Source organism: Diabrotica undecimpunctata, chromosome 7 (genome assembly GCF_040954645.1).
Source record: "Diabrotica undecimpunctata isolate CICGRU chromosome 7, icDiaUnde3, whole genome shotgun sequence".
Taxonomy (NCBI): domain Eukaryota; kingdom Metazoa; phylum Arthropoda; class Insecta; order Coleoptera; family Chrysomelidae; genus Diabrotica; species Diabrotica undecimpunctata.
Genome location: NC_092809.1, coordinates 155,515,381 through 155,530,633, shown reverse-complemented (window position 1 = coordinate 155,530,633; position 15,253 = coordinate 155,515,381). Strand labels below are relative to the sequence as shown.

Here is a 15,253-nt window from a genome sequence, read left to right as displayed (position 1 = left end):
AATCAGGTTTAACTTTTTAATATGGATATCACTCCTAGGAAAAGAGAAAGGATCATAACACTTAGTGAGCATACACCAATGACTCAGAGGGACATTGCAAAGGAGTGTTGTGTAAGTTTGGGTGCAGTAAACAAAATAATTAAACAAAAAAAGGAAACAATGTCAGTTGAAGTGCAGTGGAAAGGAAAATGTGGAAAAAAACGGAAGACTACTCCTCGAGATGAAGCCTTTCTTTTGCGCGATAGCAAACTTCATCCCAGAAAAACAAGTTGTGACCTCCAGCAAGATTTAGAAAAGGCTGGAATAAAAATTCACGACTCAACGGTATGCAGACGTCTCTTAGAAGGAGGGAGAAGAGCCCTGAGACCGAAGAAGAAACAACTTCTGACAGCACCTATAATGAAAAAAAGACTTAATTGGACAAAAAAATACGCTCATTGGAGTATAGAAGATTGGAGAAAAATGTTTTAGATGAGACCCACTTCCTAGTGCAGGATCAGCGATCAAAATTCGTACGAAAGGCAGCCAATGAGTCACTTTCAGCTAGCCCTATTAACCAAACAGTTAAACATCCCACCAAAAAATGTTCTGGGGCTGTTTTTTATACTCAGGAACTAACATTCTTATTCATTATTAGTGGTTATACAGAAGGATCCTGAAGATACCATTAACAGATAAAGTCACCAATGAAGAATTACTGCGGAGGATGAACTCAACCGCCGATTTGATTAAAATCGTGAAGGAATGTAAGCGGTAGTACTTGGGACATAAAATGAGAAATCAAGGCAGATACGAATTACTTCAATGCATTTTGCAAGGTAAAATTGAAGGAAAAAACGGCCCCAGGACGAAGAGGAATATCCTGACCTGCTAACCTGGGAGCATGGTATAGGAGGACCTCAACACAGCTATTCCGTATAACAACCAACAAACTCATCATAGAAAGAAAGATTTCCAACTTTGGAAATGGACAGTCACCTTAAGAAGAATATGTCGTTTCCAAATTCGTTGGATATATACAAAACGTGTCTTTTTTCTTTCCATTTTCCTACCAATATGTTATTACAGTAGGCCGCAACTGCTTTACCTTTCTTTAATTTTTGTGCTATTACTTCTCTAGGATTTTCTTTTCGTTTGACATTGAGGGTACTAGTGCAGTGTGTACTTCGTGTGGTTAAATAGTGACCTAACTTATATAAATTATAAAAGTTGTCCATGGGGACACTATGTCCAGAATCTAGATGGTCTTTAAAATTAAAATTAAACCGTTTGTTTTAGTTAAGATGTATAACTTTATTCCGTTTATGGCGATTGTTTTTGATGTACTGGAAAAAATCAGTCGCCCACGCCATAGTACCATTGACTAATCCAGAGACAAATTTTTTCCTGGGTAATAAATGGCTCCTATCTTTCTGTTGAAAAAATTGATGATTGGTTTAATTTTCATCAGACGATCTGTAGAATTTTGTTGGTCATTATTGGTAAAATGTAGACATTCATAATTAATAGACATCTGTCACGACTCATGTGCTTACCAAAGCATTTTATATTTAACAGATAGGGACCTTTCTAGTAATCTTGTAATCTTCTCAACTTTATAGTTCCTGTGTGCAACACTAGTATTAAGAAAGTCAACATTTCTTCGAATGTAGCAGGTTTCTATCGTGTAACTCTGGACTTCTCAGTAATTCCTTTCGAACAAAAAACTAAAAATTCATAACGTCAAACAAACTAAATTATAACAATTGCAGAACAAAAAAATAAAAAACTTGAGTCTAAGCATAAAAATCAGTAAAGCACTTGCCCATGGACACAAAGTCCAGGTTTTTCCGAACAGTTTTCACAATGAAATATTGTTTGCTGTCATCAGTTATTTTTTGAGCATCGCTTACAACATTTTTGACGTGACAACGTCTTAAATTAGGTTGTGGCTCGGAGTCATTTAAGAAAAAGTGTAACGCCCGCTTACGTCTGTTACAGTGAGTCGCCGAACGAGAGAGAGGCCCGCCGGACCGGCGAATGCCTTGCGTCTCTCTCCCACTCAAACATGACCGGTCCGCTGCGCGCGGCACTAGAGAATTAGGCGCGTTGAATCGCTAAAGTTAAAAATCGTTGAAAGTATCGTCAGCTGTGTCTGTAGTGAAAATGTGGAGTGCTTAGATTCGTCATTTACAACAACTACAACAATAAAGGTAAATAATTGTACACTAATATTTCATTATCGTAAACTATGATTGATTGATTAATTGTTAGATTGACACAAAAGTTGAGAAACTGAGTTTATAGGTTATGTCATACTATTGACAAATGTTGATAGTGTTAAGTAAATTATTAGTTTAAATCACTCTGCAATCAATCGTAATTCAGTCGATTGAGAAGAAACAGCGCGTATTGCTAGTCAAACATTTAAAATAACAAATTATAACTTCTAACCTGTCAAAACAGGGCGACCAAACAAACGAACTGAACCGACCAATCACCACGCGCGGAGTTAGAATTTAACTGTGTTTAGCAAGAATTTCAAATTCCAATTTTAGTAAATGTTTTAATTTTCAACTTTACCATTTACATTTACAAATTTTAATTAATTTCAAATTTATTTAGCAAAAATTTGAACCTTCGATCTGAATAAATGATGGATCTGAAAAATATAATATATAAAATATAAATAATATATAAAATAATAATATAATAATATATAAAATAATATATAAAAAATATAAAATAATATATAAAATAAATAGACAAAATCACTCAAATAGAAATTAGTTAAGTTTAAGTTTACATGTACAATGTTTTAGTAAACAAAATATATTTCTATAGTTAAAATTTGTGCAATTCTTATTTTCATTCAATTCCTTGTTCCTATTGTGCAATTTAATAATATTCATATCAATAAATATTCTACCGAGAAAAAGACGTTGTCACGTAAAATCTTCGCCCGTAAAACCGACTTTACAGGCAACCGATTTTTTTTGTGTTTTTCCGGATGACTTACTGCAGAAATTTTAGTTCTTCAATTTGGTGCTTTCAGAAATAATGTAGTTCCAATAGATTACGCATAATAACCTAGATAAAAGCCATTTGGGATAAACAATTTCCATTTTGCAATAACTATTAAGTGAAGATTCTTGAAATTTTTAAAGCTGGATATTTGTGATATTGTCCTATTCTCAAGCGAACTCAAAGTTTTTTTCTGCATTTTTAGAAAAGTTACAGTATTGTGCGAATTAATGTAAACAGAGATCGAAATTCAGTTTTCATAAGTTGGCACACCTGCTGTGCCTATTCTGTCAACTGTTTTGTCAAAAAAACAACATAACCTCAAAACCTTATTAGTATATTGTTCAAAATACGTGCTTTGTGTTTTATATCATTATTATATTTTGTTGTATTTCAGGTTATGTGCAAGTTGGTATTATTTTCATTGATTTAACTGTGCAATCAGGTTTAACTTTTTAATATGGATATCACTCCTAGGAAAAGAGAAAGGATCATAACACTTAGTGAGCATACACCAATGACTCAGAGGGACATTGCAAAGGAGTGTTGTGTAAGTTTGGGTGCAGTAAACAAAATAATTAAACAAAAAAAGGAAACAATGTCAGTTGAAGTGCAGTGGAAAGGAAAATGTGGAAAAAAACGGAAGACTACTCCTCGAGATGAAGCCTTTCTTTTGCGCGATAGCAAACTTCATCCCAGAAAAACAAGTTGTGACCTCCAGCAAGATTTAGAAAAGGCTGGAATAAAAATTCACGACTCAACGGTATGCAGACGTCTCTTAGAAGGAGGGAGAAGAGCCCTGAGACCGAAGAAGAAACAACTTCTGACAGCACCTATAATGAAAAAAAGACTTAATTGGACAAAAAAATACGCTCATTGGAGTATAGAAGATTGGAGAAAAATGTTTTAGATGAGACCCACTTCCTAGTGCAGGATCAGCGATCAAAATTCGTACGAAAGGCAGCCAATGAGTCACTTTCAGCTAGCCCTATTAACCAAACAGTTAAACATCCCACCAAAAAATGTTCTGGGGCTGTTTTTTATACTCAGGAACTAACATTCTTATTCATTATTAGTGGTTATACAGAAGGATCCTGAAGATACCATTAACAGATAAAGTCACCAATGAAGAATTACTGCGGAGGATGAACTCAACCGCCGATTTGATTAAAATCGTGAAGGAATGTAAGCGGTAGTACTTGGGACATAAAATGAGAAATCAAGGCAGATACGAATTACTTCAATGCATTTTGCAAGGTAAAATTGAAGGAAAAAACGGCCCCAGGACGAAGAGGAATATCCTGACCTGCTAACCTGGGAGCATGGTATAGGAGGACCTCAACACAGCTATTCCGTATAACAACCAACAAACTCATCATAGAAAGAAAGATTTCCAACTTTGGAAATGGACAGTCACCTTAAGAAGAATATGTCGTTTCCAAATTCGTTGGATATATACAAAACGTGTCTTTTTTCTTTCCATTTTCCTACCAATATGTTATTACAGTAGGCCGCAACTGCTTTACCTTTCTTTAATTTTTGTGCTATTACTTCTCTAGGATTTTCTTTTCGTTTGACATTGAGGGTACTAGTGCAGTGTGTACTTCGTGTGGTTAAATAGTGACCTAACTTATATAAATTATAAAAGTTGTCCATGGGGACACTATGTCCAGAATCTAGATGGTCTTTAAAATTAAAATTAAACCGTTTGTTTTAGTTAAGATGTATAACTTTATTCCGTTTATGGCGATTGTTTTTGATGTACTGGAAAAAATCAGTCGCCCACGCCATAGTACCATTGACTAATCCAGAGACAAATTTTTTCCTGGGTAATAAATGGCTCCTATCTTTCTGTTGAAAAAATTGATGATTGGTTTAATTTTCATCAGACGATCTGTAGAATTTTGTTGGTCATTATTGGTAAAATGTAGACATTCATAATTAATAGACATCTGTCACGACTCATGTGCTTACCAAAGCATTTTATATTTAACAGATAGGGACCTTTCTAGTAATCTTGTAATCTTCTCAACTTTATAGTTCCTGTGTGCAACACTAGTATTAAGAAAGTCAACATTTCTTCGAATGTAGCAGGTTTCTATCGTGTAACTCTGGACTTCTCAGTAATTCCTTTCGAACGAAAAACTCTTTAGTGTAACGATTAGTTATCTCAATAAAGAAGTTTACTACATTTCAGTAGCCTGGTTTTATGTGTTTCGTTTCTTTATAAGTTTTTTTTTTTTTTTTTTTTTTTATTTAAAATTAACGTGTCTCGACAGCTTATGGTCATTGACACGGGTACAGTAGTTTACAACATTATACATATTTTATATAGGTATAGGTACAAGAATTTAATATGAACATTTTTTTTTTTTTTATAGAAAGGTTAGAACAATAAAGTTTATCACTATGCACTGTTTATATTAGCTGAAATAAACTTGTTTCTTTTAAAAATCTAAGAACACTGTCAAAACGGTTTGGAACACTGAGAATGTCTTTTAGATTTCCTTTTAGGCTGTGCTTGTTTCTGGAAGAGTCATACTGGCAGCAGTCCACTATCACGTGTTTGATGGAAAGGACGTTATTACAGTAGTGGCATACTGGAGGGTTTTCTGATGCCATAAGGTATCCATGTGTGAGACGTGTATGCCCTATTCGTAGTCGGTGAATAACTGATTTTTCGTTCCTGTTCATAGAGGAGATATTGACGCGAGATAAGTTGGGCTGAACTTCATGCAGCTTAGTTTTTGTTTTACTCCACAGGTCCGCCCATGAGCTGAGGATTTTTTGTTTTACCACTATTTTAAGATCCGTATGGATTTGGACCTCTTGGAAGGCTATGTCAGAAGAACATGCTGCTTTAGCGGCTTGGTCTGCTTTTTCGTTTCCCAATATACCAACGTGAGATGGAGTCCAGATCATTACGACTTTTATGTTAGCAGAATATAGTTGGTTACAGATAGTGTGGATTTCCTGGACTAGTGGGTTTTTCGAGAAAATGCATCTTATTGAATAAATCGAGGAAAGAGAATCAGTGCAAATGGCGATTTTTATGCTTTCATTTGAAGTAGGACGGATGGAAGTCTTTAATGCTTGAAGTATTCCATATAATTCTGCGGTATAGATACTACAACTTTTAGGCAATCGCACAGAGCTTATTGTCGTCGTCAGTGTGGACACAGCAGAGCCACAACAGTCTTCATTCTTGGATGCATCGGTGTATAAAATTTCATCAAATTGTGTTAAGTTAAGGATGTTTTGGAAGGATTTTCTAAGGATTAAGCTTGGGGTTTCTGTTTTGTCGAATCTGCATAAATCAGTATTGAATATTGGAAGATTGTGCATCCATGGAGCTGTCTTGGAGGTATAAATAGAAGTAGTATTGGAGAGGTTGATGGAATCTAATAAAGGAGATAATATTTGTGGTAATGTGAGAGACTGATTGGAAGCGTTTACTGGGGGAGGTTCTATGGGATTGATTAGATTTATTACCGGGTTACTTGGGTTTGCTGATATTCTTACAAAGTATGAAAGTAGAAGCTGCTGCCTTCTTAGATGGAGTGGTGGCTCTGAAGATTCAACGCACAGACTTTCGGCGGGGCTTGATTTGAAAACACCGAGGCATAGTCGTAGGGATGTATTTTGAATCGTGTTTAGAGACTTTAGTAGGGAGCTACTAGATGTCATATAAAGAATACTGCCATAATCTAGCTTAGAGCGAATTAACGCTCTATATATTTTAAGAAGAGATTCTTCGTCAGCTCCCCAAGAAAAGCTAGCAAGAGATTTAAGTAAATTGATTCTTTGGGTACAGTTTCCTTTAAGTTTCTGAATATGCTGTCTCCAGATAAGCTTTTTATCAAAGGTGATACCAAGAAGTGTCAAATAATTAACTGTTTGTAAACGAAGTCCGTTTAGAGTTATAGAGGGTGGATTAGGTCTATGCCTTTTGGTAAAGTGAATTACTTTGGATTTAGGAGCTGAAAACACAAATCCAGCACGCGTAGACCAGGTGCCTATTTTGTTTATTGTGTTTTGTAGCAAAGTGCTGGTGGTAGCTGTGACTCTGCCTCGGCAGTATAATATAATATCATCAGCATATATCGAGTACCTGACTGGTGGTTCTATATATGAGGAAAAGTCATTCATGCTAAGTAAAAATAAGGTAGTGCTTAAGACTGAGCCCTGAGGCAAACCGTTGTCCAAAGCGTGTGGTTTTGATATTTTTCCATTTGTTAATACTCTAAAATATCGACTTGTTAAAAAATTTTTTAAAAATAAATAAATGTTACCAGTTAAATTATATTCCGTTAATTTTCTTAGAATTAGAGGTCTTTGTACAGTGTCGAAGGCACTTTGGATATCTAAAGTTACTGCTATGACTTCGCTTCTATTCGAAAATGCATTAACAATGTCAGTATGTAGTGTGACCAGGTTATCCATTGTACTTCGATTTGATCTGAAACCTGTTTGGAATGGGTCAAGGATATTATTTCTTTCTAGATACCATAGTAAGCGTTTATTGACCATCTTTTCTAACAGTTTACATAGTGAACAAGTGAGAGAAATTGGTCTATATGATTTTAGAAGATTTGGAGATGAGTCATTCTTTTTAATAGGAATTGTAGTCGCTTGTCGCCATAACGTTGGGAACTGGTTTTGAGACCAGATCTTATTATACAACTCTAACAGTTTAAGATGTGTGTCTGGATGGAGATTTTTTAAAAATATTGATGGGATATCGTCAGGACCGGCTGCTGAGTTTTTCAATGAAGATATGGCTTCGTTTAATTCTAGGAGATTAAAAGGAAGATTCATAGAGCTGGTGTTAGAAAATATTTTGGGGCTGGAAATGTTGGTATCTGAGTTATTGGAAAGATTCGGAATATTTGACTTATCTGAAAAGTGAGAGGCAAAGATATCTGCAATATGTTGATCATCGGTAACTGTATGATCCTGCAGGGAGATGGCGGCTATTTTGCTGGATGTATTATGACCTTTCATACGTCTTATCTTTGACCACATTTGCGCGGGAGAAGTATCTTTTGTGATTGAACTAACGTATTGATTCCATGAGGATTTCTTACTTTCTTTTAAAATACGCCTAGAATTGGCCCTAAGTTTTTTAAAATTTATTAAATCCGTGGTGGTACGGGTCTTCCGGAATTTATTTAATGCTTTTTTGCATTGTTTGACAGCTATTTTGCACGACTCATTCCACCACGGAACAGGTTTCTTGGAAGGATCAATCGCGCATTTACCAATACATTCCTCAGCAGATTCAGTTAAACAATTATTTAATAGTTTTACATCTGTATCTATATCATTGTTAAAAAGTAATTCGTCGGTTTTTCCCTTAACAGTGGTTCTGAAAAGATCCCAGTTTGCTTGAGTGATTTTCCATTTTGTTATAATTCTCGAAGGCATTTTTGACTGGTCAGAGATAAGAATAGGAAAATGATTACTATCATAGAGACTGTTTAATGTGTACCATGAAAGTAAAGGAAATATTCCGGGATTACAGAAAGATAAATCTATGGAAGAGAAACTACCTGATTGGATGTGAAAGTATGTACTACTTCCTGAATTTAGTAAGTTTATATTTACGTTATTTAGGAAATTTTCGATTGTTTTACCTCTTCCAAATGTGTTTTCGGATCCCCACATAGTATTATGTGCATTAAAGTCACCTACTAAGATAAAAGGTGTAGGAAGCTGAGAAGTTAAATCTTCAAGATCGGAACTTATTAAACAGTAGTTTGGAGGGATGTATATGCAACAAATTGTAATTTTGTAGGGACATTAAGCTGTAACGGCTATAGCTTCGAGGTTTGTGTTTAGCGGAAATTCTTTATGGAAAATATCAGTGGAAACAAAAATTGATGCTCCGCCACTGGCACGAAGTTGGGTAGTTCGAATATAGTGGTAACCTGTAAAATTTTTAAGTTGTCCGGAATATTTATCAGTGAAGTTTGTTTCTTGTAGGCATAGAAAGTCAGGAGAAGACTCAGATATGAGCTGTTCAAGGCGTGGACGACGGGGATAAAATCCGTCACAATTCCATTGTATCAGTGTGAAGATTGAAATTAATATGTAGAATGTTTGGATGTTTGCGAGGTTTGTGAACTATCAGACAGGTATTCTTTATCACAAGCATCCTGGGAATTATCAAGACTGTTTATACTTTCAGAATCATCTGTTGCAGAATGTATTTTAGTTTTAATTTTTTTAATTAAGCGTGTAATTCTGATTTTTGTAGACCTATCTTTAAAATTAGGGTTTATTGATTGCAAAGTTAAAATGAGTGATTTAATATCTGTTGTGAATTTAAATGCTTCTGAGACAGGGTCACAGCTGCCGTAAGCGTTCTCGATAAAGGCAATTATATTATCAGGAGGAACTGCAAAAGCTTCTGGGTTTTGTTTATAGGCTTCGTGTATTGCTTGCTTGGAGTCAGTGGATAGACTGGGGTCGAGAGAAGAACTACGTTTTCGTTTCTTTTTTGTGTTGGAGGTGCTAGAAGAACTAGGAACTGTTTGTTTGGGAGGAAACATAGTTTGTTCTGTTGCAGGGTTTTCCCCAGATTGAAGGGTCTTATCGCTTATAGATGATACAGGTGAGCGTGGCCTTTTCTGTGAAAGATGAGAACTCAAACATAGTTTATCTGACTTTTCAGATATTGTATCATTTTCGTAATTCTCTGGGGAAGAAGACAAATAAAATAGATTTGTTTGGAAGGGATATGATTCAGAATGAGATGGAAATTGTGTATTCTGTTGCTGTGACGTTGATTCGGTGGGGGGATTTGGGAGGACATGGGAAACAGTAGGATTTTCAGATGATAAGTTGTCAGATGAAGTATTGGGACAATTAGAAGCAACATGTCCCGATTGTTTGCATAAGAAACATTCCATTTTGTCCGTAGACAGAAAAATTCTATTATCATTGCCTTCAAAAGGAATTAACAAGGAGGTGTGAAGCTCAAAATTATCAGAGGGAGGAAAAATATATACTTGACGGCGGAAGCTAAGTATGTGGGAGTATTCATCACCTGGAATGCCCGCTTTAAGAAAGGACACGGGGGAGGCTATTTGGAAACCAAGACTTTTCACTGCATTTTCGGCCAGTTCATGGGGAATGTAAGGAGAGATGTTCGAAATTAATATTCTTTTTGTTGGGGAGACAAGTTTACGAATACTTAAAGAAAGGCGTCCGATTTGAACGGTTGGATGGGATTTCAGAAGTTGATCAACGAGATTTGAGTTCACTAGATATATGCAGATCCTATTGTTAGATATTCTGGATGCAAAGGAAATATTTTTTGGTCCGATGATGTCACCAATGGCTTTAACGTAGTCTAGAAGTTTAAGGTTTTCTTCTGCGTGAAGAACTATCGCCTGTTCTTTTTTTGGAAAAGATGGTTTCGGTGTAGATTTTGCAGCGGTTACGTATGAAAGAGGTGTAGTTGCTGGAATGTTGTTTGTAGCAGTTTGAAGGGCCATTGTTAAGGTAGAAACTGTAGGAGTATTGTTTATATTTGTACTGTTCATGTAAATACAGACAGTAACCTCGTTTTATTTCTCTTCTTTAACTAATTTTGCTATCCAAATTTGTATTAAAATCCATTGAATTGGATGGCCAGCAAAAACCAGCAGACTGGTAAAACCAGTCTCTGGTATGCACTTTGTATAAATTAAAATATAATTTATATGATTTAATAATATAACAAAAGCAATACGTACAAAACTTGTCCAGAAATCACTTTTCGAAATTACACTATTAAATCTAAATTAAACACTAATTACTACCGATAAGGCAAACTGGATTTTAATTGTACTTGGCACACGTCTTACTCGTTCGAGTGCTAGAACAGGAATATATTTTATAAGTTTTATATATCATTATATATTGTTATAATCAGGCATGATAACAATAGCCCGGGACATGTTTTATTTCGTTGCTCAGTCTATTTATCAGACTTTTTATGACCAGAATCCACAAGAAACAAGATGAGACTTCAATTTGACAGCTTCAGACTACCTGTTATAACATTATATCCCACAGTAATGTTACATATATCCTAATTTCCCTTAATGTTGCAATGGTTTTATGATTATTATGAAATACTTACATTATAGTTTAATTTATTTTAGAATGTTTCTATAAAAAATTAAAACTAGCGTCTTTTTTTTGTCAGTTTTGGGAATAAACCGCTAGCTGAGTGTAGATTTGTATTAATTTTTAGACGTATACTGTAGGCGGCAATATATTTTATAAAACCAATAAGAAGTTAAATCAAATATTAAATAGAGTAGGAAAAATTTCCTTTCAATAAAATAATTAAAATTTATAGATTAAACTTTTTAGTGAATATATCCCAGTTTAGCTCTACACGACCCGTAATTTACCATAATTTACGACTGGCACGAATATAACGGCCTAGTTTTCACTTTCGCCGCACAGCAAATATCTAGGGGTGACAAAACAGAGTATCAATTAAATTTGCCTGCGCAAGATATAATACATAGAGTTGGTGGTCTATTATCGGATAATTTAGATTTTGGTAATCTTGTTAGACCCTAATCCTGATTTTCCTGCCAATATTAGTTTTTTATGGGTTCAGTATTTTACACTATTATTTTTTGTATACAAATATTTAATTAGTCCAGAGCTGACATTTGGAAGCAAAAACGTAGATTAGCTTTTTATAATGTACATTAATTAATAACATTAATTAATATACAATAATATTGTCTCTAATTAAACGAACATTTGAAAGAAAAATTTGGTAAAGTAAATTTATCTATATATGGTGTATTATAAATAAAAAATAAGACTATCATACTGCCCTGTTAAGAATAGAAGTCGTATCTGCAATTTTGAGTTTTTTGATGTTATAACGCCAACACATTGATAGCCAAATAATTTCCTTATATGTTAAGAATGAAAGTCTTATCTGCTGTTTAAAAATAAGTTATTCCACTTTTGTCGGATCTGCATTTTTACAGTTTATGTTAAGCCAATTTGTCAAATCTCCATTTGTTAACATTTTTAGTCGTATCTTCACAAGACGATTTGTAGTTACGACAAATTTGCTTAACAATTGTATAGTTTCTACAAAATATTCTAACAACAGGAAGATCTAACCTAATCATTCATAGTGTTCCCGCTTTTTTAGTTTCTTATCCTAAAAATTAAACGGTTGTAAGCGTTATTCAGCGTACCTGATTTTCAGTTATTTACTAGTATTAATCTTATTGTTATAGTGTTTTTAAGTGTGTTTACATTAAAGTTTATTAACTAAATCAGTAACAATGGACAGAGATAGCAAAGTATTTAAAATGTTGCATATTTTAAATAACCAATAAAGGGAAAAAATACATAGTTTACGACGACGTGTCGTGAAGAAACCTAAACTAAAGCATGATAATGACCCCGATTTTATCTTGTCAGATTAAGAGACGGAAAAAATTGAGGAACCGAAATTCAACAGAAAAAGTTTAAATAGAGTGAAGATTATTAGTGACATAACTTTGAGAGCTGCAAATGTTCGTGAAGAACGTGATTCCAAAGGTGAAGAAGAAGGTAAGGAAGACTGTCTCCCTTTAATTCAAGAAATATTGGTAGATATAATATATGTATCTGTTGAAAGGGCGAAAAAAGACAATTTAACTAAATCAGAGGAAATCCGTAAACTAAAGAAATTTAAAGAGAGCCAGACGAACAGAAATAAATGGAGAATTTTTGGAAATTGCAAAAAGACAGACAGAAACATTTTATTTTTTATAACGCATCTGAACAAGTAACCAAACGGAAAACCACAGCTAGTGTTGTGTCTAGAAGGTCGAAAAGTTTTTTATATTTTCTTAAAGACAATGACGGATGTAAACAAAGTGTCTGCAAAATATTTTTTATAAGAACGCTGGGATATAAAACGAAAAATGACAGAGATATTAGAGATGCCCTTACTAAAACAAATTCAAAAGTGACGGTCAACAGGAATAAACAAGGAAAGGCAGGAAAAATTAAAATGGATCGAAATAAATTAAATAACACATAGAATCTTTTAAATCTACGGAACCACACGAGTTAAATTACCTAATGAGACGTACACTGTCACTGAAAAGGAGCATATTGAATATTATTTAAGATGCATACTTCACAGGGTCGGAGAGGTTGACATACAATAATGTTGTGCATTTAGATTATATCCCAACCAGTATTGACTGGGTCACCTAAGATGATAATTTTTGTACTCTCAAGACTAAAAGACCTATAAAAATCCAACCAGACAAGGCTGCGTAAAATCTGAGAAGAAACCAGCACTTTAAAAAAATAATTAGACTATTAAGCTGAAGTAGCTCATTTAAAAAAAAAAACGAAAAAAATTTTGGGTGTCTATCTCAAGAATAAAAATCTTACATAAATTTGTATCCACGCTATAATAACCTTATTAAGGAGATAAGTCAGTTGAAGCAGTCCTGCACAATTTATTGTTGAGTCTCGAGAGGAACTTACATCAGAAAGAAACGGCCCATGCCATTCTTTGTATTCTTGGATATTAACCCAACACTTTTACAAAAAAAAAAAATGCGAAGATTACCGTACTAATAGCCTCTGAGTCATCTCCTAAAATTGTTCCTACAGATAATTCATAAGAGAATATACAAGCTGTGTGAAAGTAAAATTTTTTCCCAACCACTTCGGGTTCATAAATGCTGTTGGTACTAGAGACGCTTTGTTCTCAGTACAAGTCTTATTCCACAGATGCAGTGACGTCAACTGCGACGTATACGCATGTCTGGTTGATTACGAGAAAGCGTTTGATCGAGTACAGCACGCCAAGATGATGCAAATACTAAAAGAAACAGGAATTAACAACCAAGATCTGAAAATAATTAGAAATCTTTACTGGAATCAGACAGCAAATCTTATAGTTGAAGGTGAACACACTGACTATGTAAAAATCATGCGTGGAGTGAGACAAGGCTGTATTTTGTTTCCTCTAATCTTCAATCTGTACTAAAAAAATATTTATCAGCTTTGAACGAAACTCAAAAAGGTATTCTACTAAATGGTTACGGCTAAACAACATCAGATATGCAGATGACACCATAGTATTTGCGGACAACTTAGAAGACCTACAAGTTCTTATGAACAAAATCACGCATTACAGTCAACAATATGGACGCAACATAAACATTAAGAAGACTAAGCTTATGATAATTAGCAAGAAAAGGATATCAGAAGGTCTACTCAACGCCAACCATTCTCCTGTAAAAAGACTGATGCTCTACAGCTACCTCGGCACTATAATAAATGAAGAATGGACCAACAACCAGGTGCTAGATCCCCCTTCAATCGGATGGGGGCCTTCTTCAAGAGTCCCAACCTCTCTCTTGATACAAAAGTAAGAAGACTGCGATGCCACGTCTTCTCTGTCCCTTTTTATGGTGTTTAATCATGGACCTTGAACGAAGATATGTGCAGAAAACTGGAAACATTTGAGATGTGACTATATCGGAGAATGCTAAAGATCCCGTTTACTGACCGGGTCACAAATGAGGAGGTCCTCAGAAGAATGAATAAGAACCGAGAGATACTGACCATTATCAAATCTCGAAAGTTACAATTCTTCGGACATATTATGCGAAATAAATCCAGATATGCTCTCCTTCAAGCCATCCGGCAAGGAAAAATATTTGGAAAACGAGGTCCAGGAAGAAGAAGAACATCTGGGTTAAAGAACCTTAGAATCTGGTTCAATACAACATCTGTGCAGCTGTCCCGCGCTGCTGCAGATAAGCTAAAGATTGCCATGATCATCGCTAACATTCGTAACGGATAGGCACATCAAGAAGAAGAAAAACCCTACACTGCTCAATGTATCATATATGAAACATACCGAGAATTTACATGTAATATTAAGTCCAAACAGCACTATGTAACATATTCGATATATACCACTCTATTATATACGCACATTTTGGAACCTGGCAACGTCGTCTAATATTTTATACAACGCGCGAATTAGTCAGTTATCACTTTTAACCGTCGTGTTGGCGATAAGGCTGAGTTTAAAATTTTTTTGTAGTTAGTTATTAATAAAAATTGAATATGCAAAATTGCGTTTTCTGTTTATTACACATCCACAAGTCATCCAGTATTAGTTTTATTCAGCATCTACTATTATTTTTAAAGGTATAGTAAAACATTTGATTGTATCATTTATAATACATAATGTAATTTG

The 15,253-nt window shown here is 34.6% G+C and overlaps 1 protein-coding gene across 1 annotated transcript; it reads right to left on the bottom strand.

Moving 5' to 3' along the window:
• Nucleotides 1-5,073: 5,073 nt before the first annotated feature.
• Nucleotides 5,074-8,430, bottom strand: LOC140446694 (uncharacterized). Its single transcript, XM_072539291.1, has 2 exons — nucleotides 7,345-8,430; nucleotides 5,074-5,133 (listed from the first exon to the last, which is right to left on the bottom strand). Exons 1-2 carry the CDS (start codon nucleotides 8,428-8,430, stop codon nucleotides 5,074-5,076), a joined length of 1,146 nt encoding a protein of 381 aa, XP_072395392.1.
• Between the last annotated feature and the right edge of the window lie 6,823 nt (nucleotides 8,431-15,253).

Coding starts and splice junctions, on each gene's coding strand:
- LOC140446694 (XM_072539291.1), bottom strand. CDS start 8,430: ATGCCTTCGAGAATTATAACAAAATGGAAAATCACTCAAGCAAACTGG. Junction 5,134..7,344: donor TCCAAAGTGCCTTCGACACT/GTACAAAGACCT, acceptor TTCGTTCGAAAG/GAATTACTGAGAAGTCCAGA.